General features: G+C 46.5%; 3 protein-coding genes and 1 long non-coding RNA gene across 4 annotated transcripts; all 4 read left to right on the forward strand.

Moving 5' to 3' along the window:
• The first annotated feature begins 2,783 nt into the window (after positions 1–2,783).
• On the forward strand, positions 2,784–9,192 carry LOC135933842 (uncharacterized). The gene is made up of 4 exons (XM_065472075.1): positions 2,784–6,950; positions 7,178–7,748; positions 8,664–9,015; positions 9,057–9,192. The coding sequence occupies exons 1-4, from the start codon at positions 2,784–2,786 to the stop codon at positions 9,190–9,192; spliced, it is 5,226 nt and encodes a 1,741-aa protein (XP_065328147.1).
• Positions 9,193–10,064: 872 nt separating this feature from the next.
• Positions 10,065–10,587, forward strand: LOC135933869 (uncharacterized). Its single transcript, XR_010573972.1, has 3 exons — positions 10,065–10,237; positions 10,325–10,398; positions 10,518–10,587. It is a non-coding gene; the product is annotated as an uncharacterized LOC135933869 (long non-coding RNA).
• Positions 10,588–13,040: 2,453 nt separating this feature from the next.
• Positions 13,041–17,617, forward strand: LOC134644615 (tonsoku-like protein). Its single transcript, XM_065472076.1, has 11 exons — positions 13,041–13,116; positions 14,138–14,237; positions 14,523–14,573; positions 14,694–14,865; positions 15,457–15,535; positions 15,624–15,931; positions 16,118–16,289; positions 16,392–16,567; positions 16,655–16,728; positions 16,848–16,981; positions 17,421–17,617. The coding sequence occupies exons 1-11, from the start codon at positions 13,041–13,043 to the stop codon at positions 17,615–17,617; spliced, it is 1,539 nt and encodes a 512-aa protein (XP_065328148.1).
• Positions 17,618–19,371: 1,754 nt separating this feature from the next.
• Positions 19,372–24,059, forward strand: LOC134644616 (tonsoku-like protein). Its single transcript, XM_065472077.1, has 11 exons — positions 19,372–19,447; positions 20,469–20,568; positions 20,854–20,904; positions 21,025–21,196; positions 21,788–21,866; positions 21,955–22,262; positions 22,449–22,620; positions 22,723–22,898; positions 22,986–23,059; positions 23,179–23,312; positions 23,752–24,059. Exons 1-11 carry the CDS (start codon positions 19,372–19,374, stop codon positions 23,946–23,948), a joined length of 1,539 nt encoding a protein of 512 aa, XP_065328149.1. The 3' UTR covers positions 23,949–24,059.
• Positions 24,060–24,240: the final 181 nt, after the last annotated feature.

The following is a 24,240-nucleotide window of genomic DNA, read 5'->3' on the forward strand; positions in this document are numbered from 1 at the left end:
GTGGATCATGAGTTCACTGTGTGTGTGTGTCACCAAGCAGAATTAAAAAGAGGAAGTGACTGTTAGAGCGGACGGACGAACACTGAGCTGAACTGGGAAGTGCCGGTGGGTGACTGAAAGGGAGGAGCCGACAGCAGCCATTTTGAAGAGGTAAGTGCTGTCTTACAGGAAGACACAAAATGGCTGACAGCTCAGGTACCGGACAGAGACGCTACAAAACATTGAAAGACCAGATGGAGGAGCTGAAAAAGGCCATAAGGATGGCCTGTACAGGTTCATCTAAAGCAGCTGAGAAGGAGTGTCGAGCCATGGAAGAAGAGGTAAGCAAAATTCTTGAATTACAACACAAAGGTTTAGATGAAAGGACACCACTGGACGCCGTGCTTAAAACAGAGGGAGAGAGATGTGAGAACATACTGAAAAACTTACAGGAGCAATCAGGAGGCCGCTCAGTCAACCGGAAAACAAAAAAGGAAATGACGGCCCTGAAGGCAATGCATGGGAACTGCTGCAAGTGGATGATGATGTGCAGTGCAGTGTCGTCCTGGATGAAGGAAAAAGTGGAAGACTATGATCGAGCAAAGGAAGAAGAAATGGCAAGTATAATGAAATTAATGCAGAAATTACAGGAAGATAATGAAAAGTTGGAGGACAAAATGATAAAACTGACGCTAAAAAGCGAAGGAGTGAATAACCCTCACACACCAACAATATATCCGTGGATCACTCAACTTCCCAGTGCCCCGCCACAGCCTGGTGGAGCCGAGGCTCCTCCCCCTTATGTGATGCCGGTAATGACCATAGAAGGAGGACAAGTGCATGGCCCTGGTGGACAAACTGGCATTGCGGTCGGAGGACTCGTAAATGTCCAGTACTCAAGCATGCCCGGGGCAACACAAGCTGAGGAAATGACGGCGGTGGGACAGCAGCACATGGAGAATGCAGGGACACAGACGGCCTGTACCGCAGGTCCAGGTGTGGTATCGTGTCGCCTGGCCCGGACGATGCAGGACTCAGCAGGAGAACCGGCAGCGACGGTGGTGTCTCACACCGAAGCCTCACCTGCTGCCCCGACTGAAGAGGTGACTTCACCAGATGAAGAAGAAAGAAGGTCAGAGTTTGCTGAGTTGCCGTTCCACATGGGACAGAGAGTGAGCCACCCAGGCAAGCAGTTCACACAGAAGAAGGACCTCTGGGACGGGCAAGTTCGTGGGCGTATGCACGAGGACAGAGACGCCCTACTGGCGGTAGTAGAAACGTTGACCGCCGCAAAGCAAAAAGCCCTGAAGGAACTTGCGGAGGAGGAAATGAAGGATCTCAAGCCTGGATGGAAAGGGAAGAAAGTACTGAGGAGAGTGATGGAGGAGGACATAAAAGATCGCAAGACCTCATCGGAAGAAGAGGAGGACGAAGAACATGAGGAGACTGAAGGAAAAGGCGCCTGTGAGCAGGACAGAAATCTGGATTTGCGCAGTAGAACAGTGTACAGAGCCCCAGATACAAAACCTAGGCCCACCGTCAAAGGGGAGCGCCAATCCATATTTGACACGTCAAGAAATTCAGGAAAGACTGGGAAGAGCAGAGAAGTGGAATTTGAGGATGAAGCCCCAAGACCAAGCCGTAACTTGCCGCTGATAATGGGACCCAAACATGAACCAATATACCGAGCATATAAGGTAAGAGATCTGGAAGCATTGGTTAGACAATTACCTCCCGTGACAGAAGGAGGAGCAAGATGGCTGAGGAAGCTGGGGGCGTTGACGGAAGGAGAGGAGATTGCGCTGGGAGACTTCCGCGCCCTCGCTGGGAGAGCGATGGTGGCCTGCGGGCTGGCTGACGTGGAAGAAATGGCAGGAACAACTGAATACGCCAACAACATGCCATATCGCAATGTGCGAAATGCTCTAGCGGACGCAGTGCGTGAGAAGTACCCGACCCCAAACACGGGAGCCATTCCTAAAATAGTCTGGGATCCACAATACACACCGTTAGAGTTTCTAGCAAGAGCAAAAGAGCAGTGGATGTCAGAAACAGGGATACATCCTGGCCAAGAAGGAGAATCAAGAGCTTGGTTCAGAGCGGCGGTGCTGGCAGGGCTGCCTCAGCAGGTGAGAGTTGATTTGGAGAAAAATCCAGACTTTGCTGTGGCCGACTCCACCCAATGGGAGAGGCATGTAACGCATCGGTTGATGTTGGAAAGGGACGATGTGACCAAGCAGAAAAGGGAGCTGGAGGAAGCGCAGGCGGCGCTCGTAAAATATCAGCTGGCAGAGGCACGAATTAAAGTAGATGAGAAAAAGAAAGAAGCTAAAGAAGCCACAAAGAAAATGATGGTGGCGAAGCCGCAGCCTAATCCCGTGCCTGAGTGGCCAGATCTGGACCCCGGCCTTTATCCTGATGACCGCTGGCCCGCCAACGCACCAAGGCAGAGACAACCCGCGGGGAATTGGGGGGTGGCGAGACCGTACAGAGGGCGTGGTGGTTACGCCGGGAGGGGACAAAGGGCTCGTGGGACGGGGAATCCCAGCTATACGTCATGGAATGCCTGTCTGAGATGTGGAGCAGAGGGACATTGGGCGAGAGACTGCCCGGAACAGCCCCAGAACTACCGTGGGCGAGGCTACCAAACCCAGGCACGGGGAACTCCCAGAGGAAGAGGTGTATACAGAGGTGGACACCAAGCTCCTAACCCAGGTGCAGCGCCACTCGCCCAGTATCCAGTGGCAGACTGGGGCTGGGAAGAGCAATATTGACGGGGCCCTGAGAAACCGGACGGTGTGGGAATGGCAGATCCCATGCTGTCAATGACTGTGGAAGGGACACCACTGACCTTCCTGGTGGACACTGGAGCGACCTACTCCACGCTTATATCCACACCAAACAGTGCAACCATCTCTGACCACACTGTGAGCGTGGTTGGTTTCTCCGGGGTTCCAATGACTCTGCCACTAACTGATCCAGCACTGACTGAGCTGGGAAAACAGACTTTGAAGCACAGATATGTGGTGTCGCCGCAGGTACCAGTAAATCTCATGGGCAGGGATCTGCTTGTGAAGCTAGGAGCTACCATCACCTGTTCCGCGGATGGCCTGACGGTTACTTTGCCAGGCGGAAATCAGTTCCCGTGCCTGGGGACACTCACAAAGACTCAATATCTGATCCAAGACTCTGAACAAGCTACAGCCGACATCTACTGGGGGAGGCTGGTGGAAGACGGCATTCTGAGACAATATGAGCTGTGGAGACCCTGGATAATGAGCCTGGCCGTCTACACCCCGCCGCGTGACCCTTACCACGTCACTCTGTTTTATGATAGGGACGACGATGACACGTACCGAGAAAATTTTGAAAATGACCTCGAAGGTCAAATTTGGAGTGTGCGTTGCCATAACATTTATGTGGGCCCGGAAGGGGTAGCAGCGGCTGCAAAATTGACGGAAGAACAACTGCTTTGGTACGAGATGGGCTCCGATTCAGCTCCCCATGTCACTTTGGCGGTCCACGTCGGTCATCAGGCCAGAGAGTTGGGTCCGATGGTCAGGCGAGCCCTGGATAACAGCTGGTGGCAAAGTACTCAAATCCCAAATGTCTGGTATGCACCACAGTGCAAAACCTACCGAATCACCTGTCTGTCCAATGACGCGGTGGTTGTAGAACACAAAGAAATTTCAAGAACACACGGCAGGGAAAAAACAGACCACCCTGACGCAGTTGCAGCACTTTCACAGCTCCCTGACTGTTTGTGGTCAACAGGGCCCACGGATGTTGGCCTGGCCAATTGTTCACCCGTCCTGTTTCAGCTGAAATCGGAAGTGCCAATTGAGAGACCTCAGTACAGACACAAACCAGAAGCTGAGGAAGGAATTGCAGAAACAATTGAGGGGTTGTTGAAAGTAGGTGTGCTCGAGCCCTCTCAATCATACTGGAACACACCTATTCTGCCAGTAGAAAAGCACGGGACAGGCAAATACAGGATGGCACATGATTTGAGAGCGATTAATGCAATACTACGTACAGACACCGTGCCTGTACCAAACCCATACACGGCTTTAACTGCCATCTCGTGGGAACAAAAGTGGTTTACATGTATTGATCTTGCTAATGCTTTCTTTTGTCTCCCTCTGCATGAATCACTCAGGGACATTTTTTCATTCACATACAGAGGACAGCAGTACAGATACACACGCCTACCACAGGGTTTCGCCTTGTCTCCAGGCATTTTCAACCAGGTGCTGAAAGACGCGCTGTCACCGTGCCATCTGCCTGAAGGTTGTACACTCATTCAGTACGTGGATGACTTGTTAATAGCAGCCCCGTCCGCATCCGCCTGCACAGCAGCCTCTCTGGTGGTTCTGAACCGCTTGGCAGAATGTGGGTTTAAAGTAAGTAAAGAAAAACTGCAGCTGGTCCGACCGGAAGTAACATTTCTGGGCCGAGTCATTGCACACAGGTCAGTGGGTTTAATGAACACACACAGAGACCAGATTCTGACACACCCAAAACCAAGAACTGTGAAGGAACTCCTTTCCTTTCTTGGCCTGACAGGCTACAGCAGACAGTTTATCCCGAATTATGCGGGTAAGACGGCCCCCTTAAGGGACCTGATCAAAAAGGTGGGCGTTCGAAACCTTAAGGCAGAGTTACCATGGACACCACCAACAGAGACAGCATTCATTTCACTCAAACAAGACCTGTCAAGAGCCACAGATCTGGCCACACCCAACTATGATGAACCATTCTATCTTGATGTTTCTGAAACAAATGAGATTGTGAATGGCGTTTTGTTTCAGAAAAAAGGAGGAGGTAGGGATGTGCTTATGTATGTCAGTGTAAGATTAAATCCAACAGAGGCCAGACATCCCCCATGTACACAGCATGCAGCTGGGGTAGCCAAAATCATTCAGAAAACAGCACATGTAGTAAGAGAACATCCACTTAAAGTGCTCACCACACACAGTGTAGTAGCATATGTGAACTCACAAGCCTTCACAATGACTCCACTGAGACAACAGAGACTGAGCAAAGTCCTGGATGCTCCAAACTTGACGTTTACACATGAGGGCATAAACATGGCAGACTTGATGGGGTCAGGGGAACCACACGACTGTGCCAAAAGAGCTGAAGCTGAAGAGAAGGTCAGAGAAGATTTGAAAGCAGAACCTATCATAGGTGCGGAGGACTGGTTCACAGACGGCTGTTGTCACCGTGATGAAGAAGGACTGAAAGCAGGCTACGCGGTGGTTTCCAGAAGAGGACGACAGTATGAGGTAAAAGAAGCTGGAAGAATAGAAGGTCAGCAGTCAGCACAGAGAGCTGAAGTAATAGCCCTGACTCGAGCCCTGAGACTGGCCAAGAACATGAAGGTGAACATCTACACTGATTCAGCTTATGCATTCGGGGCAGCTCACGTGGAACTCGCTCAATGGAAGAGAGCAGGTTTCAGAACAGCAACCAATGCCCCAATATGCCATAAGAAGGAAATGGAGGAACTGGAAGACGCTCTGAACGACCCAGACATGGTAAGTATCATAAAATGTAAAGCACACTCTCAAGAAAACACAATGGTAGCAAAAGGGAACCAGAAAGCAGATGAAGCCGCCAAAGAAGCAGCAGGCTACAAAGGACGGAGACAGATGGTGGAGGTTATTGCTGAAGAAGAGCCAACCGTTAATGTGTTGGAGGAAGCCAGAAGGGCGCAGGAAGAAGTCACCCAGGAAGAAAAGGAGGTGTGGCAGGCCCGAGGAGCCAGAAAAGAAGGAGGTCTGTGGAGAGGGCCCCACGGGCGACCGGCTCTAACAGCCAAGCTGGCTGAAAAGAAGGTAAGTGAGGCACATGGACTTGGTCACGTGGGTGTGGCACAGATGGAGAGAAACTTGTGTCACTGGTGGCACCCTCACCTGAGAGACATGATAAAAGAAAAAGCCAGAACGTGTCTGATCTGTGGGGCACACAATCCAAAACCAGCGGTGAAGCCAGAACCAGGTAAGTTCCTCATGCCAGAGAGACCAGGAGAAGAAATTGTGATTGACTACACTGACATGGTGGATGGGGGACCAGGAGGACTGAGGTACTTGTTGGTATGTGTGGATGCTCTGACCGGCTGGCCAGAGGCATGGGCGACTAAAAGAGAGGATGCAAAAAGTGTGATTAAATGTCTGATTAACCACTACATCCCAAGGCATGGGTTTCCCAAGAGAATTAGATCAGATAATGGGACCCATTTTAGAAATAAGGATTTAGCAGAGGTGGAGAGAATGTTGGGGGTCCAGCATAAATTCGGGACAGTGTACCACCCTCAGTCCCAAGGAAAAGTAGAAAGAATGAACCTAAATTTAAAGAACAAATTGGCTAAAATCTGTGCACAGACGGGGTTGAATTGGGTTGCAGCCCTGCCAATTGCTTTGATGACCATAAGATGTTCTGTTAACCAATCCACAGGTTTCACGCCCTACGAGCTGCTGACAGGACGGCAGTTCCCGGCGCCTTGGACGGTGGTTCCAGCGACAGAACAGTCTAAGAGAAGTAACAAGTCTCATGCTGAATATTTTAATGAAGTAAAAGCGCTTGTGTCCAGTTTTACAAAACAGGTGACCGCCGGGAGGCCCACGGCAGAAGGAGAGGTTCCAGAGGCAAAAGCAGTGTGGCTGAAAGTCATAAAGAGGAAGTGGAAAGAGCCTCGTTGGACCGGACCCTACGAGGTGACGGCTCGGACGGCCACAGCGGTCCGTCTGAAAGGAAAAGGTGAAAATTGGTATCACTGGACGCAGTGTGCTGCAGCAGACGAGAGCCTGGTGGACAGCGACCTAGCTCCACCGAACACGGGGGCTGACGACAGCCAGAGGCAGAATAAATCCTCTCCCCCGTGCAACGGGCCGAACAGTAGTCTACCTGGGAGGCCGAAGCAAGAAGAACAGCAAAGGAGGAGATCCCCACGCCAACGCAAGGGAGTGGTAACACATTAAAAAAAAAAAAAAAAAAAAAAGGAAAGCAGTTAAATAAATATATTTTGATAAAAGAAGTATAAGGTTCACACGACAACATGCACGCATTTGACATACAGGCACGTAGCAGGAGGCGTGAGGAGAGAAAATTGGTAAAAATGCTCCTCACAACCACATGGTTGTTATATAAGATAGTATTACTTTTGCTAATATGTATTTTTGTGTATTTTTGGCAGATAGCCTGGAACAGCCCACCCGAGCACGGAGGTCAGCCCAGCCCTCCACTGACTGAAAAACAGAACACTGAAATGTGGCCGTTACAGAGACCCAAACGAGAGGTATCAGGTAAAAGGGATGGGTGTCTCAGCGCTTATAATGGCATGGAATTGGACTACGTTAAAGGGTCCACAAGTTCATACTCTTTTGATCTGTGTGAAGTGATTAAGTGCAAAGGCGCAAACAGCAGCTGGAGGGGATATGACGTGTGGATCTGCAGTCACCCGGATATTTGTACCCGGGGAGGGAACCCTCACTCCAGCCGGGGAATCCGCCCAGTGCTAGCGTCATATACCGCAGGGCACTGGTGCATCCCGGGGTGGAGCAATGTGGTAGCCTGGACTGGAGTGAAGTGGGAGCCACACGTCCCTGAAGGATTGAAAGGGATAGCAATCCAGAGGGACTTTTCTGCCTCACAGAACCCTATCACCCTCTCTCTGGGACCATGGAGCTCTTTGCCCAGGTCAAATAGTCCGGGAGGCGTGTTCTACCTGGTGATTGGGGTAGATGTTTCAGGGACAGACCCGACAGGTGTGATTAGAGTGAATTTAGTAAACCCAAAGCCCAACCCTCCGGTCATAAATAGTACAGGGGATTGGGGAAACGGGTCGTTAACTGTTGCCCGTGAGGAGCAAAAGCGGCGAGTCCTGATTGTGGATTACACCAGGCTGAAGCCTCAGGACTTAATTGAACGCGCCACCGGTTTCAGTGACAGTAACCTGTGGCTGGACTGGGTGGCTCAAAATGCAAAAGAACAAGATGTATCTAACTGTGTTGCTTGTGCTTCAGCTAGGCCGCGCTTGTTTACAGAACCCGCTCCACTGTATCCAGAGGACAAATGGGGATATGACTGCATGCTACAAATCACAAGAGAAGCGGTGAGTACTGGCAATTGTTCAATATTGGCCAGCCTCTTCCCGCCAATTGATAAAGGTACAAAGGTAGGACCATTTAGACCCAAGAAAGATAACTATACTTGCTTTAAGTTCTCCACAGACAAAGTGAAATACAAGCTGGGAGATATCGATCCCAGCTGGTGCGCTACGACACTCACAGGAAGAACCACCAATGCTAAGAATGACTCGAACACAGTAATAGGTACCTGGGCAAGAAGTGGGTTGTACTATTATTGTGGGGAAAGAACTCTTTTGGTCCGTGTTCCAATGGGAAGTGTCGGGACCTGTGCAATGGTAAGGTTGGGTGCTCAACTGATATTAATCGGCAACAGAGTGACAGCAATTCCCCAGAGTAACACACGCACACTGGCAGCCAGACGTAAGCGACATGTATTGGGTAAGGGGACACATGTATATGATCCTAGGATGAATTCACCCACCTGGATCGACTCCATAGGAGTGCCCAGGGGAGTTCCTAACGAGTATAAACTGGCAGATCAAGTAGCAGCTGGTTTTGAAAACTTACCAATCATTTCTGCTCTTTTTCCAGTGACCCCAAACAAGAATGTGGATAGAATAAATTATGTCCATTATAACCTGCTGAGACTCTCAAACCTGACCAGGGATGCCTTTGAGGGAGTGGCGGAGCAGTTGGGCCCGACCTCATTAATGGGGGTCCAAAACAGACTCGCTCTCGACATGGTTCTGGCTGAGAGGGGAGGGGTCTGTGCTATGTTTGGTGACCTGTGTTGTACCTTCATTCCCAATAACACTGCCCCAGATGGCTCAGTTACTCGAGCTCTGGAAGGTCTTAAAACGTTGTCAAGAACCATGCATGAAGATTCTGGAATTGAGAATCCCTTTGAGGGCTGGATGACATCCGTGTTTGGCCAGTGGAAAGGGTTTGTAATGTCTGCCATGTTATCTGTATCTGCTTTTCTAGGGATTTTGGTCACCTGCGGATGCTGTCTCATTCCTTGTGTCAGAGGATTGTTGGAAAAGGTAATTACGAGGGCAGTGGACCCCGGGGCGGTGACCCCGGTGTCTATGATGCCATTGATGGACGTAGAAATGACTGAGAGGGCCGAGGAGTGACACAGCACATGGTGTGGTGACCTCTTTTGGAAGAGGTCAAAAGGAGGATTGTGAGGATAAAGGAAAATTGCTTCATGATTACAATAGATTTCATAGCTTTGTCATAGCATTAACCACATAGCTTATAGCTTTAAGATGGCCTTGAAACATTTAAACATACTGACACCATATTAATCTCTCACAGGTGCAGTCATAACCATTTTATATTGTTATATCCTTACACACATAGTGCAGCTCTATGACCTAAAGAGTTGAAGCTTTCCCAGGTAAATAAAGGTCACAAGCTTCATCCAGCGCGATGTCTGGGTGATACATTGGTAAGGAAATGGGGAGCTTAAGAAAGATTGCACACATGCTTACAAAACACATATATACATTACATATAACTTAGAAACAGATTTAAGAAGAGGCCTGAAGGCACTCAGTTAACATACTGCACTGGAGGTTCTGTCTTGACAACAGGTGACGAGTGGAGAAGACCAGCCCCTGGAGACCACAGAGGCCTGAGTTTATTGCCTTCTTTGGAAGAAGATGCCAAAAGGGGAACTCCTGTGTCTGCAGTTAATTCTTAAAATACATAAATGTTCTGTACATGCAAATTATGTGATTGTAAACGCAAGAGGGGGCGTCATAATACTCTGATGATATAAAAGCAATCTGAAGTATAATTTTGGCGAAGACCCTTGCTGATGTATGCAGTGATTGTCTTCCCGCGCGTGAACTTCAATAAAGATTACTTTGACCCAAATCTTCTGGACTGTCCTGGTTTTGTACTCTCCACCAATTTCGGACCCGTAACACCACCCATAAGCAAAACTGCAGCTACACTGATTTATATCTTCTGAACTTTCAGGCACAGGCCATTTGAAAGCAGTGTGCCTTTCCCACAATCCCCTGGGCTCCACCGGCTTTGAGCTGGTGTTAAAGACTCTGCCCCTCCACTGTCTCACACACGTGGACCTGTCGGCTGTCTGCAGAGGGCCTGCTGATTACCCGGCACTGGAACACCTCGCCAAAGTCCTGTCACAGGTGTGCACGCACACACAATCATGCAATGTCATTTATTGTCTAAAGATATAACTGTGCAATCAGGTTAAGACTTTTGTGTTTTTGCAGGACGAGTGCTCTCTGAGCCACCTGAGCCTGGCTGCAAATGGGCTGACAGACAGCAGTGTAACTACCTTGGCGAGGTTTGTGTGTGAGGGCGTCATTTCTACGGCTCAGTTATTACTCATGTTTTTAGGGCTTTGCCTTTGTTTAAATTGTCACTCTTTACTGGCCTGTTGGACTTTTTATTATTATTTCACAGGTGCCTCTCGTCGTGTCCCACACTGGTGAGTCTGAATCTGTCAGGAAATCCGTCTGTTACATCAGCGTGACTTCACAACATCCTGGCGTCTGTCAGAGAGGCCCGTCGACCACTGACACTTCTAAACCTTGAAGGTATGCATGTGTCTGAACTTGGAGATACTCCATGGAGTTCCTTTTTTTTTTTCTAAAGCTATTCTTAGATTCACCGTTTCACACTAAATCACATTTTTGATTTCTTTGATGTTTTTATCACCTGTGCAAAGTTGTACTTGGCAACAGTTTGTTTCTTGCTGTGAGTCTGTTTCCTTTTGACACATTTCTAAGTTTGAACATTTAGTATGTATGCACAGAGGTGTTACATGATGAGTACACACACAGACATTACAATATAGAAGTGTGGTTTAAAGATTAAAAAAAACTGATTAGTTGTGAATTAATTTTCCATTTTATGGAGCAGAAAACATTACTGGATGCTAGCTAATAGGCTACATTTGGATGTCAAATATTTATAGGGGGGAAAATGGAAATTATGGATATGAAATAAAATGTCTCTTTGTTGCTTAACCTGCAGGTCGTCAGGTCTCTGGCCCCTGGGAGAGTGAAGACCCTGACAGTTTGTCAGAGCTGGTCCAGGATATCCGTCTTTGCTCTCAGGCCCTCAACAAGCTGGACCGACAGACCTTGAAGCAGAGCTGGGACAGGACTCAGTCACACGGACGCTTTCTCGACCGAAACTCCAAGTGCCTCCTCTCTGCCACCTCCACTTGAGGGTGGCAGGTGTGACGATGTTGACAGAACTTTGCTTCTGATGTCTACTCTTTATCACTGACGGTGGATTTTGAGCAAGTGGTCATTTCTATAAACATTTTGTTTAATGAGGCTACACCAAAAAAACCCAAGATAAAACCAAAATAAAGTGACTTGGTGTCCACCAACAATCTGTTGATAGCTTGTGTTTTATGCATTTTTGTCTGCCTTATTTATACATGTAAAGCTCTGTATCTGTATAAAGAGTTTGTGTTAGTGTGTGAGAGGTTTTGTGTCACAATGGTCCTGTTTTGTAGGATTTGATTTAAAAAACACAAACACAATTAAAGTAACAGACGATGCTATACATTGACATCGTTCTTTCACTGTGAGAATCAGCAGGCTATGGTGAGTAATCACAGCGATTTTCAGGTCTTTGAAGAAATCTGTCTAGGAGCTATGACAGTGTAAAGACACCCTGCAATTTTAAATGTGCAGCGACATTTGAATGAGGTGCGTACCAGTAGGGGGAGCCAACGCACCACGAATGGTGCAGAGCCACAGATGAGCTTTGTGTCATTTATTTGTGACATGCAGGAGTGTCCGCAAAGAAATGTGGAGAAGTTGTAAATCAAAAGCTAAAGAGCTCATTCTTGCACTGTTTTGATCAGAACACACGTGGGAATGTTCAAGTGTTGATAGTTTGTAATTAAAAAGTGAATAGCGAAAGATATTAGATACTGCCACTGGCTAGATTTCAACCCGGGTCTCCCGCTCCCAAAGCGCGTTGTCTACGCGGCCTGCCCTATAATATATTTCAAGAGTTTAGCACAACTAAATGGCTGAGAGGTGAAAACTGCCGTTTCTTCCTGTTACAAAATGTACTGTAACTCCAAAAGTACACGGGCTGTGGACATCATTCTTTCACTGTAACAATCAGCAGGCTTTAATAAAAAAAAACAATCAAGGCGATTTTCAGGTCTGTAAAGAAAAATAGGTCTAGGAGATATGAGGAGTTGAAAAGTCCTCCCATTAGAGAATTTCAGCTGTCATTTTTCACTCAAGTCTCCATAGACTTTGAATGTGGACTTTTCTGACTTTGTATTGCTTCGAGGCCATTTGTGAGAAAACGGCAACTCCTAGGATAATGACGGTGGCATTTTGTGAAAGGCAAGAAAAATCCCTATGTTTTGATGTATAATTTGTGTTAATGAAGGCAAAATTGAGCGTTTGTTGAGACGTGAAGAAGAGATTGAGAAAGCGAGAATGCGTGGCGTGTTTGGCAGACCGTAGCAAGGATAAGAAGCAATATTGAAGGATTTTGAGAGAGCGGTAAAAAGGCAGAGAGAGCCCGTCTATAGGCTCGCCTGTAGGCTTCTAAGCAAGCGTAGCAGGTGAATTTCAGAGCCAGGGATTTGTTATTGTTTCGTTTCCGAACACCTTGCCCCAACATATGGTCCGCACGGGATTCGAACCACTGCCCTCTGTCTTCAATCTCTGCCATAGGGCCTGTCACTTTCCCATGAACCACTTGGGCGGCCCTGCAACGGTAGGGCAAAAGTGCTATATTTAAAGAGCACACGTGCGCACAGCCGCACGGCCAATTTGGGCTTTTTTCATTAGCTGGACACCACGCCTTGTCTAGTCAGCCCTTCCAACCACATCCCTGCCAATGCATACATGATGGTGTACCGCTCACAATTTTCTACTGTCGCCTCAAGGCAACTTAAGTGTTAGTGACATCACACCTATGCGCCACTGCCCTCTGTGGAGAATGGGAGAAACGTGCTTGCACCTCAACCTGAGGACTCAGACGGACTGGAAATCATCACCTTCCTTCCTCATTCAAGGTAACCTTATGGGTTGTAGGAACACTGCACATGTATGATAAGACTGTAGCCCTTCAACCGGCCCTTGTAAGGTTGCTGAAGCCATCTAAGTATAATATAGCAGGTTCTGACTGAGGGATTTCTAAAAGAAATTAAAAGGCACAGCTCTGCTATCACTTCTGACATACACGAAGACAGGAAAGTAAGCAGCAGTGATGTTTGTAGTGTTACTGAAGTTTGGCTAGCTGGTATATAGTGATGTGCTATGTGATCGCTAGCAAAACAGCTATGTTAGCATAACATTAACACAGTGAAGCTGAAGGATGAAGGGGAACTTTTTTCCACTGGATAAGAGTTAAGGTGAGGGTTCCCGATGGTTAGGCACAAATGCAGTGGCATGGTAGGATGCTGTAAACGGACCAAACTTCAGTCAAGAGAACAACAGTTACCACCGAATGGAGAAGGATGTGATTATGATGACAATTATATCGGGAGTGCCTGTGTTATTGCTGCATCCATCCACAATAGGAGGTCAGTCATTAATATGCTGCTGCATTGCCTGGACTGTAGTTACATGGTAAGGTTTTAAAAACGAAGCTTTAAAATGAATAGTGGTAATAAAAACTGAGAGAGGCCGACAGTGATCACTGAGTGTTTGTAAGGGGCTTGTTGAGATTAAATAGAAATAGTGGCAAAGCATTGAAACATGTTAAAAACACAACAGCCTTATTAAACTCAGAGTAGTTTGGGCCCAGAAGCAGGATTTATCACGTCATCACTTAAAGACCGGATAGACACACGGTGGAGTTACTTTGTTGTCTTTGTGTGTGTTTTTAAGTAGTTTTAAACCTTGTGATCCACAAAAGGTAACAGTAAAAGATGAACATTTTTAAGCATAATGTTGTTACCAAACTACATTAATGGCCCCAAAACAGACCATAGAAAAAACAGTGGCTATGTGAAAAAATGATGACAACTGGTCCTAATTCAGGCTAATTGTTTTTTTGTTTTGTTTTTAAATGTTGTTGTTGTTGTTTTTCAGACATCCCTCCACACACACAGGCTGTGCTGGCTCAGAGAAAGAGTGGGTCATCAACATTATCAGGCAGCTGGTGCCCCCACCTCTCCTTATCCACGCTCAGGTCAGAAGTGGAATGCTCTTTTGCTGTTTGTTAGTTACGGATGGAGTAACCCTAAGGAAATACACACAACACAGTGATTGTGAATAAGTCACTCCAAGTGTGAAAAGGTGATAGTCAGAGTGAGACTAAACATTAATTATTCAGGGAAACACAGACTCAGTGAGAGAGTAACTATAATTCAGTGTCACTCGGGGATATAACTTGAAGATGATGTGTTTTCATTTATGATTCAATTCTAACAGCGATGAATGTGGAAGTAAATGAGACTTTCTGATCCCTCCACAGACTCTGCTTTGTCTTTCTACTGAGAGTTGACAACATTAAATATCCACAAAGGTCAGTGAATAGTTTTAAGTTTGGGGTTTATTTTCATGTACTACTCAATCTGATTGGCATAGTGTTTTGTTTTGGGTATTTTAGGGCATCAGTTTTTCTTTCTGTGTAATCACCTCCCAGTGCTCTGCATCCCAGTGAGGCCAACTCCTGCTCTGTGTGGTGGCTGTGTGAGCAGGCAGCTCAGCGTTACTACCAGAAATGTGGCCTCCTGCCTCGTCTCTCTCTGCAGAAAGAAGGCGCCCTGCTCTCCCCGCAGGACCAGCTGCTGGCCGTCCTGCACACAAATGAAGAGGTGAGGTGACACTGAGGAGAGCCAGAAGTGACCAAACTTGGACCACAGACAATTTAAAAGATGCTGAAGACTACCATGATTGGTTTATGAAGTCTGATCACGAGTCTTTAAGACAAATGTTGTCACCGTTGCTATCCTGGATTTAAAAAAAGAAAAGAAACAGTGACCAGAGGACGGCTATGACTATGAAACAGCTTGCATGTCAGCCAGTGAGCATACTCCTTTTCTTAGGCACAGTATGACCAAAATTTCATAAAATAGACTTTCTCATAGACACAGAGGTCTTTTTGAAATCACTGATAGAAGGAATGGAGGTTCTAGGTCCTTCCACAATGACTTCATTTTTCTTACCCAGATGAGGCGTGCAGGTTTTAGACTGTACGATTCTGGTAAGAAGGTGAAGGGCTGACTATGTTAACAAGCTGCCTGAGAAACTATAAAGATTAGAACCATTTCTGTACCAGACTGGATGCTGACTTGCTTTCGGAGCCAGCTTCCAGGGGACATTGAAGGAATCACAGTTTTTGGGATTGAATCCTTGGCGACACTTTCCAGCACCAGTGCAGGATAACTGATGGGTTTGTGTTGCAGGTTCTGGCTGAAGTTTGCTCGTGGGATCTCCCTCCTCTCCCTGAGCGATACAAGAAGGCCTGTCAAAGTCTGGCAGTGGGTGAGCAACACAGAACAAACGCATTATAAAACGCACACATGTGCATTTTTGTATTCTGTTATGAAGTACCGTCTCTTTCTGCCTGTAGATGAGAACAAGCGTGTCTCCCGGCTATGTGAGGTTCAGGACCGGGGTTCCTCCGTGTCAGTGTGTGGCCTGGGTTTGGCCGCCTCTTCCCTCGGCCCGCTCCTCCGTGCCCTAAAACTTCAGGCCAGCCTCACCGAGCTGCAAATTTCTGGCAACCGTATGTCTGACGACCTTCTCCCTGAGCTGATTGCCACAACGCTCACCATGCCTCGTCTGCAGCTGCTGGACATTTCCGCCAACTGCATTACAGGGGACGGGCTGGAGAAGGCTGTAAATGCTTTAAAGGGACAGAGTGCACCTGCATTCCCGGTAAGGGCCTCAGCTCGCCAATATTGGCAGCTCCAGGTTTACCTTCGAGCCTGTATTGAACTACCTGTGGTCTTAATAAGGCCCTTAGATCATAATAACAAGCGAACCTGATTCGTATCAATGAAATCTGTCAGAGAGGATTGGCTCTTGTGATCATTTGCTTTTTCTGCTCGTTTCCACTCAAAGTGCCTGGAGGAGCTGGACCTCAGTATGAACCCAGTGGGGGACGGCGTGTCTGAGTCTCTGTCCTGTCTGCTGTCCTGCTGCCCTGTGCTAGCCAAGCTGTCTCTGCAGGCCTGCGGCCTCACTGCTCGTTTCCTTCAGCAGCATCGACTGCTGCTAGCCAGCGCGCTCACAGGTGACTCTCTAACAAGCAGCTGACTGAAGCCTTAAGCTTCACTGAACTCCCACCCATAAGCAAAACTGCAGCTACACTGATTTATATCTTCTGAACTTTCAGGCACAGGCCATTTGAAAGCAGTGTGCCTTTCCCACAATCCCCTGGGCTCCACCGGCTTTGAGCTGGTGTTAAAGACTCTGCCCCTCCACTGTCTCACACACGTGGACCTGTCGGCTGTCTGCAGAGGGCCTGCTGATTACCCGGCACTGGAACACCTCGCCAAAGTCCTGTCACAGGTGTGCACGCACACACAATCATGCAATGTCATTTATTGTCTAAAGATATAACTGTGCAATCAGGTTAAGACTTTTGTGTTTTTGCAGGACGAGTGCTCTCTGAGCCACCTGAGCCTGGCTGCAAATGGGCTGACAGACAGCAGTGTAACTACCTTGGCGAGGTTTGTGTGTGAGGGCGTCATTTCTACGGCTCAGTTATTACTCATGTTTTTAGGGCTTTGCCTTTGTTTAAATTGTCACTCTTTACTGGCCTGTTGGACTTTTTATTATTATTTCACAGGTGCCTCTCGTCGTGTCCCACACTGGTGAGTCTGAATCTGTCAGGAAATCCGTCTGTTACATCAGCGGGACTTCACAACATCCTGGCGTCTGTCAGAGAGGCCCGTCGACCACTGACACTTCTAAACCTTGAAGGTATGCATGTGTCTGAACTTGGAGATACTCCATGGAGTTCCTTTTTTTTTTTCTAAAGCTATTCTTAGATTCACCGTTTCACACTAAATCACATTTTTGATTTCTTTGATGTTTTTATCACCTGTGCAAAGTTGTACTTGGCAACAGTTTGTTTCTTGCTGTGAGTCTGTTTCCTTTTGACACATTTCTAAGTTTGAACATTTAGTATGTATGCACAGAGGTGTTACATGATGAGTACACACACAGACATTACAATATAGAAGTGTGGTTTAAAGATTAAAAAAAACTGATTAGTTGTGAATTAATTTTCCATTTTATGGAGCAGAAAACATTACTGGATGCTAGCTAATAGGCTACATTTGGATGTCAAATATTTATAGGGGGGAAAATGGAAATTATGGATATGAAATAAAATGTCTCTTTGTTGCTTAACCTGCAGGTCGTCAGGTCTCTGGCCCCTGGGAGAGTGAAGACCCTGACAGTTTGTCAGAGCTGGTCCAGGATATCCGTCTTTGCTCTCAGGCCCTCAACAAGCTGGACCGACAGACCTTGAAGCAGAGCTGGGACAGGACTCAGTCACACGGACGCTTTCTCGACCGAAACTCCAAGTGCCTCCTCTCTGCCACCTCCACTTGAGGGTGGCAGGTGTGACGATGTTGACAGAACTTTGCTTCTGATGTCTACTCTTTATCACTGACGGTGGATTTTGAGCAAGTGGTCATTTCTATAAACATTTTGTTTAATGAGGCTACACCAAAAAAAAACCAAGATAAAACCAAAATAAAGTGACTTGGTGTCCACCAACAATCTGTTGATAGCTTGTGTTTTATGCATTTTTGTCTGCCTTATTTATACATGTAAAGCTCTGTATCTGTATAAAGAGTTTGTGTTAGTGTGTGAGAGGTTTTGTGTCACAATGGTCCTGTTTTGTAGGATTTGATTTAAAAAACACAAACACAATTAAAGTAACAGACGATGCTATACATTGACATCGTTCTTTCACTGTGAGAATCAGCAGGCTATGGTGAGTAATCACAGCGATTTTCAGGTCTTTGAAGAAATCTGTCTAGGAGCTATGACAGTGTAAAGACACCCTGCAATTTTAAATGTGCAGCGACATTTGAATGAGGTGCGTACCAGTAGGGGGAGCCAACGCACCACGAATGGTGCAGAGCCACAGATGAGCTTTGTGTCATTTATTTGTGACATGCAGGAGTGTCCGCAAAGAAATGTGGAGAAGTTGTAAATCAAAAGCTAAAGAGCTCATTCTTGCACTGTTTTGATCAGAACACACGTGGGAATGTTCAAGTGTTGATAGTTTGTAATTAAAAAGTGAATAGCGAAAGATATTAGATACTGCCACTGGCTAGATTTCAACCCGGGTCTCCCGCTCCCAAAGCGCGTTGTCTACGCGGCCTGCCCTATAATATATTTCAAGAGTTTAGCACAACTAAATGGCTGAGAGGTGAAAACTGCCGTTTCTTCCTGTTACAAAATGTACTGTAACTCCAAAAGTACACGGGCTGTGGACATCATTCTTTCACTGTAACAATCAGCAGGCTTTAATAAAAAAAAACAATCAAGGCGATTTTCAGGTCTGTAAAGAAAAATAGGTCTAGGAGATATGAGGAGTTGAAAAGTCCTCCCATTAGAGAATTTCAGCTGTCATTTTTCACTCAAGTCTCCATAGACTTTGAATGTGGACTTTTCTGACTTTGTATTGCTTCGAGGCCATTTGTGAGAAAACGGCAACTCCTAGGATAATGACGGTGGCATTTTGTGAAAGGCAAGAAAAATCCCTATGTTTTGATGTATAATTTGTGTTAATGAAGGCAAAATTGAGCGTTTGTTGAGACGTGAAGAAGAGATTGAGAAAGCGAGAATGCGTGGCGTGTTTGGCAGACCGTAGCAAGGATAAGAAGCAATATTGAAGGATTTTGAGAGAGCGGTAAAAAGGCAGAGAGAGCCCGTCTATAGGCTCGCCTGTAGGCTTCTAAGCAAGCGTAGCAGGTGAATTTCAGAGCCAGGGATTTGTTATTGTTTCGTTTCCGAACACCTTGCCCCAACATATGGTCCGCACGGGATTCGAACCACTGCCCTCTGTCTTCAATCTCTGCCATAGGGCCTGTCACTTTCCCATGAACCACTTGGGCGGCCCTGCAACGGTAGGGCAAAAGTGCTATATTTAAAGAGCACACGTGCGCACAGCCGCACGGCCAATTTGGGCTTTTTTCATTAGCTGGACACCACGCCTTGTCTAGTCAGCCCTTCCAACCACATCCCTGCCAATGCATACATGATGGTGTACCGCTCACAATTTTCTACTGTCGCCTCAAGGCAACTTAAGTGTTAGTGACATCACACCTATGCGCCACTGCCCTCTGTGGAGAATGGGAGAAACGTGCTTGCACCTCAACCTGAGGACTCAGACGGACTGGAAATCATCACCTTCCTTCCTCATTCAAGGTAACCTTATGGGTTGTAGGAACACTGCACATGTATGATAAGACTGTAGCCCTTCAACCGGCCCTTGTAAGGTTGCTGAAGCCATCTAAGTATAATATAGCAGGTTCTGACTGAGGGATTTCTAAAAGAAATTAAAAGGCACAGCTCTGCTATCACTTCTGACATACACGAAGACAGGAAAGTAAGCAGCAGTGATGTTTGTAGTGTTACTGAAGTTTGGCTAGCTGGTATATAGTGATGTGCTATGTGATCGCTAGCAAAACAGCTATGTTAGCATAACATTAACACAGTGAAGCTGAAGGATGAAGGGGAACTTTTTTCCACTGGATAAGAGTTAAGGTGAGGGTTCCCGATGGTTAGGCACAAATGCAGTGGCATGGTAGGATGCTGTAAACGGACCAAACTTCAGTCAAGAGAACAACAGTTACCACCGAATGGAGAAGGATGTGATTATGATGACAATTATATCGGGAGTGCCTGTGTTATTGCTGCATCCATCCACAATAGGAGGTCAGTCATTAATATGCTGCTGCATTGCCTGGACTGTAGTTACATGGTAAGGTTTTAAAAACGAAGCTTTAAAATGAATAGTGGTAATAAAAACTGAGAGAGGCCGACAGTGATCACTGAGTGTTTGTAAGGGGCTTGTTGAGATTAAATAGAAATAGTGGCAAAGCATTGAAACATGTTAAAAACACAACAGCCTTATTAAACTCAGAGTAGTTTGGGCCCAGAAGCAGGATTTATCACGTCATCACTTAAAGACCGGATAGACACACGGTGGAGTTACTTTGTTGTCTTTGTGTGTGTTTTTAAGTAGTTTTAAACCTTGTGATCCACAAAAGGTAACAGTAAAAGATGAACATTTTTAAGCATAATGTTGTTACCAAACTACATTAATGGCCCCAAAACAGACCATAGAAAAAACAGTGGCTATGTGAAAAAATGATGACAACTGGTCCTAATTCAGGCTAATTGTTTTTTTGTTTTGTTTTTAAATGTTGTTGTTGTTGTTTTTCAGACATCCCTCCACACACACAGGCTGTGCTGGCTCAGAGAAAGAGTGGGTCATCAACATTATCAGGCAGCTGGTGCCCCCACCTCTCCTTATCCACGCTCAGGTCAGAAGTGGAATGCTCTTTTGCTGTTTGTTAGTTACGGATGGAGTAACCCTAAGGAAATACACACAACACAGTGATTGTGAATAAGTCACTCCAAGTGTGAAAAGGTGATAGTCAGAGTGAGACTAAACATTAATTATTCAGGGAAACACAGACTCAGTGAGAGAGTAACTATAATTCAGTGTCACTCGGGGATATAACTTGAAGATGATGTGTTTTCATTTATGATTCAATTCTAACAGCGATGAATGTGGAAGTAAATGAGACTTTCTGATCCCTCCACAGACTCTGCTTTGTCTTTCTACTGAGAGTTGACAACATTAAATATCCACAAAGGTCAGTGAATAGTTTTAAGTTTGGGGTTTATTTTCATGTACTACTCAATCTGATTGGCATAGTGTTTTGTTTTGGGTATTTTAGGGCATCAGTTTTTCTTTCTGTGTAATCACCTCCCAGTGCTCTGCATCCCAGTGAGGCCAACTCCTGCTCTGTGTGGTGGCTGTGTGAGCAGGCAGCTCAGCGTTACTACCAGAAATGTGGCCTCCTGCCTCGTCTCTCTCTGCAGAAAGAAGGCGCCCTGCTCTCCCCGCAGGACCAGCTGCTGGCCGTCCTGCACACAAATGAAGAGGTGAGGTGACACTGAGGAGAGCCAGAAGTGACCAAACTTGGACCACAGACAATTTAAAAGATGCTGAAGACTACCATGATTGGTTTATGAAGTCTGATCACGAGTCTTTAAGACAAATGTTGTCACCGTTGCTATCCTGGATTTAAAAAAAGAAAAGAAACAGTGACCAGAGGACGGCTATGACTATGAAACAGCTTGCATGTCAGCCAGTGAGCATACTCCTTTTCTTAGGCACAGTATGACCAAAATTTCATAAAATAGACTTTCTCATAGACACAGAGGTCTTTTTGAAATCACTGATAGAAGGAATGGAGGTTCTAGGTCCTTCCACAATGACTTCATTTTTCTTACCCAGATGAGGCGTGCAGGTTTTAGACTGTACGATTCTGGTAAGAAGGTGAAGGGCTGACTATGTTAACAAGCTGCCTGAGAAACTATAAAGATTAGAACCATTTCTGTACCAGACTGGATGCTGACTTGCTTTCGGAGCCAGCTTCCAGGGGACATTGAAGGAATCACAGTTTTTGGGATTGAATCCTTGGCGACACTTTCCAGCACCAGTGCAGGATAACTGATGGGTTTGTGTTGCAGGTTCTGGCTGAAGTTTGCTCGTGGGATCTCCCTCCTCTCCCTGAGCGATACAAGAAGGCCTGTCAAAGTCTGGCAGTGGGTGAGCAACACAGAACAAACGCATTATAAAACGCACACATGTGCATTTTTGTATTCTGTTATGAAGTACCGTCTCTTTCTGCCTGTAGATGAGAACAAGCGTGTCTCCCGGCTATGTGAGGTTCAGGACCGGGGTTCCTCCGTGTCAGTGTGTGGCCTGGGTTTGGCCGCCTCTTCCCTCGGCCCGCTCCTCCGTGCCCTAAAACTTCAGGCCAGCCTCACCGAGCTGCAAATTTCTGGCAACCGTATGTCTGACGACCTTCTCCCTGAGCTGATTGCCACAACGCTCACCATGCCTCGTCTGCAGCTGCTGGACATTTCCGCCAACTGCATTACAGGGGACGGGCTGGAGAAGGCTGTAAATGCTTTAAAGGGACAGAGTGCACCTGCATTCCCGGTAAGGGCCTCAGCTCGCCAATATTGGCAGCTCCAGGTTTACCTTCGAGCCTGTATTGAACTACCTGTGGTCTTAATAAGGCCCTTAGATCATAATAACAAGCGAACCTGATTCGTATCAATGAAATCTGTCAGAGAGGATTGGCTCTTGTGATCATTTGCTTTTTCTGCTCGTTTCCACTCAAAGTGCCTGGAGGAGCTGGACCTCAGTATGAACCCAGTGGGGGACGGCGTGTCTGAGTCTCTGTCCTGTCTGCTGTCCTGCTGCCCTGTGCTAGCCAAGCTGTCTCTGCAGGCCTGCGGCCTCACTGCTCGTTTCCTTCAGCAGCATCGACTGCTGCTAGCCAGCGCGCTCACAGGTGACTCTCTAACAAGCAGCTGACTGAAGCCTTAAGCTTCACTGAACTCCCACCCATAAGCAAAACTGCAGCTACACTGATTTATATCTTCTGAACTTTCAGGCACAGGCCATTTGAAAGCAGTGTGCCTTTCCCACAATCCCCTGGGCTCCACCGGCTTTGAGCTGGTGTTAAAGACTCTGCCCCTCCACTGTCTCACACACGTGGACCTGTCGGCTGTCTGCAGAGGGCCTGCTGATTACCCGGCACTGGAACACCTCGCCAAAGTCCTGTCACAGGTGTGCACGCACACACAATCATGCAATGTCATTTATTGTCTAAAGATATAACTGTGCAATCAGGTTAAGACTTTTGTGTTTTTGCAGGACGAGTGCTCTCTGAGCCACCTGAGCCTGGCTGCAAATGGGCTGACAGACAGCAGTGTAACTACCTTGGCGAGGTTTGTGTGTGAGGGCGTCATTTCTACGGCTCAGTTATTACTCATGTTTTTAGGGCTTTGCCTTTGTTTAAATTGTCACTCTTTACTGGCCTGTTGGACTTTTTATTATTATTTCACAGGTGCCTCTCGTCGTGTCCCACACTGGTGAGTCTGAATCTGTCAGGAAATCCGTCTGTTACATCAGCGGGACTTCACAACATCCTGGCGTCTGTCAGAGAGGCCCGTCGACCACTGACACTTCTAAACCTTGAAGGTATGCATGTGTCTGAACTTGGAGATACTCCATGGAGTTCCTTTTTTTTTTTCTAAAGCTATTCTTAGATTCACCGTTTCACACTAAATCACATTTTTGATTTCTTTGATGTTTTTATCACCTGTGCAAAGTTGTACTTGGCAACAGTTTGTTTCTTGCTGTGAGTCCGTTTCCTTTTGACACATTTCTAAGTTTGAACATTTAGTATGTATGCACAGAGGTGTTACATGATGAGTACACACACAGACATTACAATATAGAAGTGTGGTTTAAAGATTAAAAAAAACTGATTAGTTGTGAATTAATTTTCCATTTTATGGAGCAGAAAACATTACTGGATGCTAGCTAATAGGCTACATTTGGATGTCAAATATTTATAGGGGGGAAAATGGAAATTATGGATATGAAATAAAATGTCTCTTTGTTGCTTAACCTGCAGGTTGTCAGGTCTCTGGCCCCTGGGAGAGTGAAGACCCTGACAGTTTGTCAGAGCTGGTCCAGGATATCCGTCTTTGCTCTCAGGCCCTCAACAAGCTGGACCGACAGACCTTGAAGCAGAGCTGGGACAGGACTCAGTCACACGGACGCTTTCTCGACCGAAACTCCAAGTGCCTCCTCTCTGCCACCTCCACTTGAGGGTGGCAGGTGTGACGATGTTGACAGAACTTTGCTTCTGATGTCTACTCTTTATCACTGACGGTGGATTTTGAGCAAGTGGTCATTTCTATAAACATTTTGTTTAATGAGGCTACACCAAAAAAAAACCAAGATAAAACCAAAATAAAGTGACTTGGTGTCCACCAACAATCTGTTGATAGCTTGTGTTTTATGCATTTTTGTCTGCCTTATTTATACATGTAAAGCTCTGTATCTGTATAAAGAGTTTGTGTTAGTGTGTGAGAGGTTTTGTGTCACAATGGTCCTGTTT

Source organism: Pelmatolapia mariae, linkage group LG16_19 (genome assembly GCF_036321145.2).
Source record: "Pelmatolapia mariae isolate MD_Pm_ZW linkage group LG16_19, Pm_UMD_F_2, whole genome shotgun sequence".
Lineage (NCBI taxonomy): Eukaryota > Metazoa > Chordata > Actinopteri > Cichliformes > Cichlidae > Pelmatolapia > Pelmatolapia mariae.

What these genes read in the sequence shown, in the direction of transcription:
- LOC135933842 (XM_065472075.1), top strand. Translation starts at nt 2,784, where the DNA reads ATGGCAGATCCCATGCTGTCAATGACTGTGGAAGGGACACCACTGACC. An exon ending in CACGCCAACGCAAGGGAGTG is followed by an intron (nt 6,951 to 7,177) that starts GTAACACATTAA and finishes TATTTTTGGCAG; the next exon opens with ATAGCCTGGAACAGCCCACC. An exon ending in TTCAGGGACAGACCCGACAG is followed by an intron (nt 7,749 to 8,663) that starts GTGTGATTAGAG and finishes CTCTTTTTCCAG; the next exon opens with TGACCCCAAACAAGAATGTG.
- LOC134644615 (XM_065472076.1), top strand. Translation starts at nt 13,041, where the DNA reads ATGGGAGAAACGTGCTTGCACCTCAACCTGAGGACTCAGACGGACTGG. An exon ending in AACATTAAATATCCACAAAG is followed by an intron (nt 14,574 to 14,693) that starts GTCAGTGAATAG and finishes ATCACCTCCCAG; the next exon opens with TGCTCTGCATCCCAGTGAGG. An exon ending in CTGTCAAAGTCTGGCAGTGG is followed by an intron (nt 15,536 to 15,623) that starts GTGAGCAACACA and finishes TTCTGCCTGTAG; the next exon opens with ATGAGAACAAGCGTGTCTCC.
- LOC134644616 (XM_065472077.1), top strand. Translation starts at nt 19,372, where the DNA reads ATGGGAGAAACGTGCTTGCACCTCAACCTGAGGACTCAGACGGACTGG. An exon ending in TCCTGCACACAAATGAAGAG is followed by an intron (nt 21,197 to 21,787) that starts GTGAGGTGACAC and finishes TTTGTGTTGCAG; the next exon opens with GTTCTGGCTGAAGTTTGCTC. An exon ending in AGTGTAACTACCTTGGCGAG is followed by an intron (nt 23,060 to 23,178) that starts GTTTGTGTGTGA and finishes ATTATTTCACAG; the next exon opens with GTGCCTCTCGTCGTGTCCCA.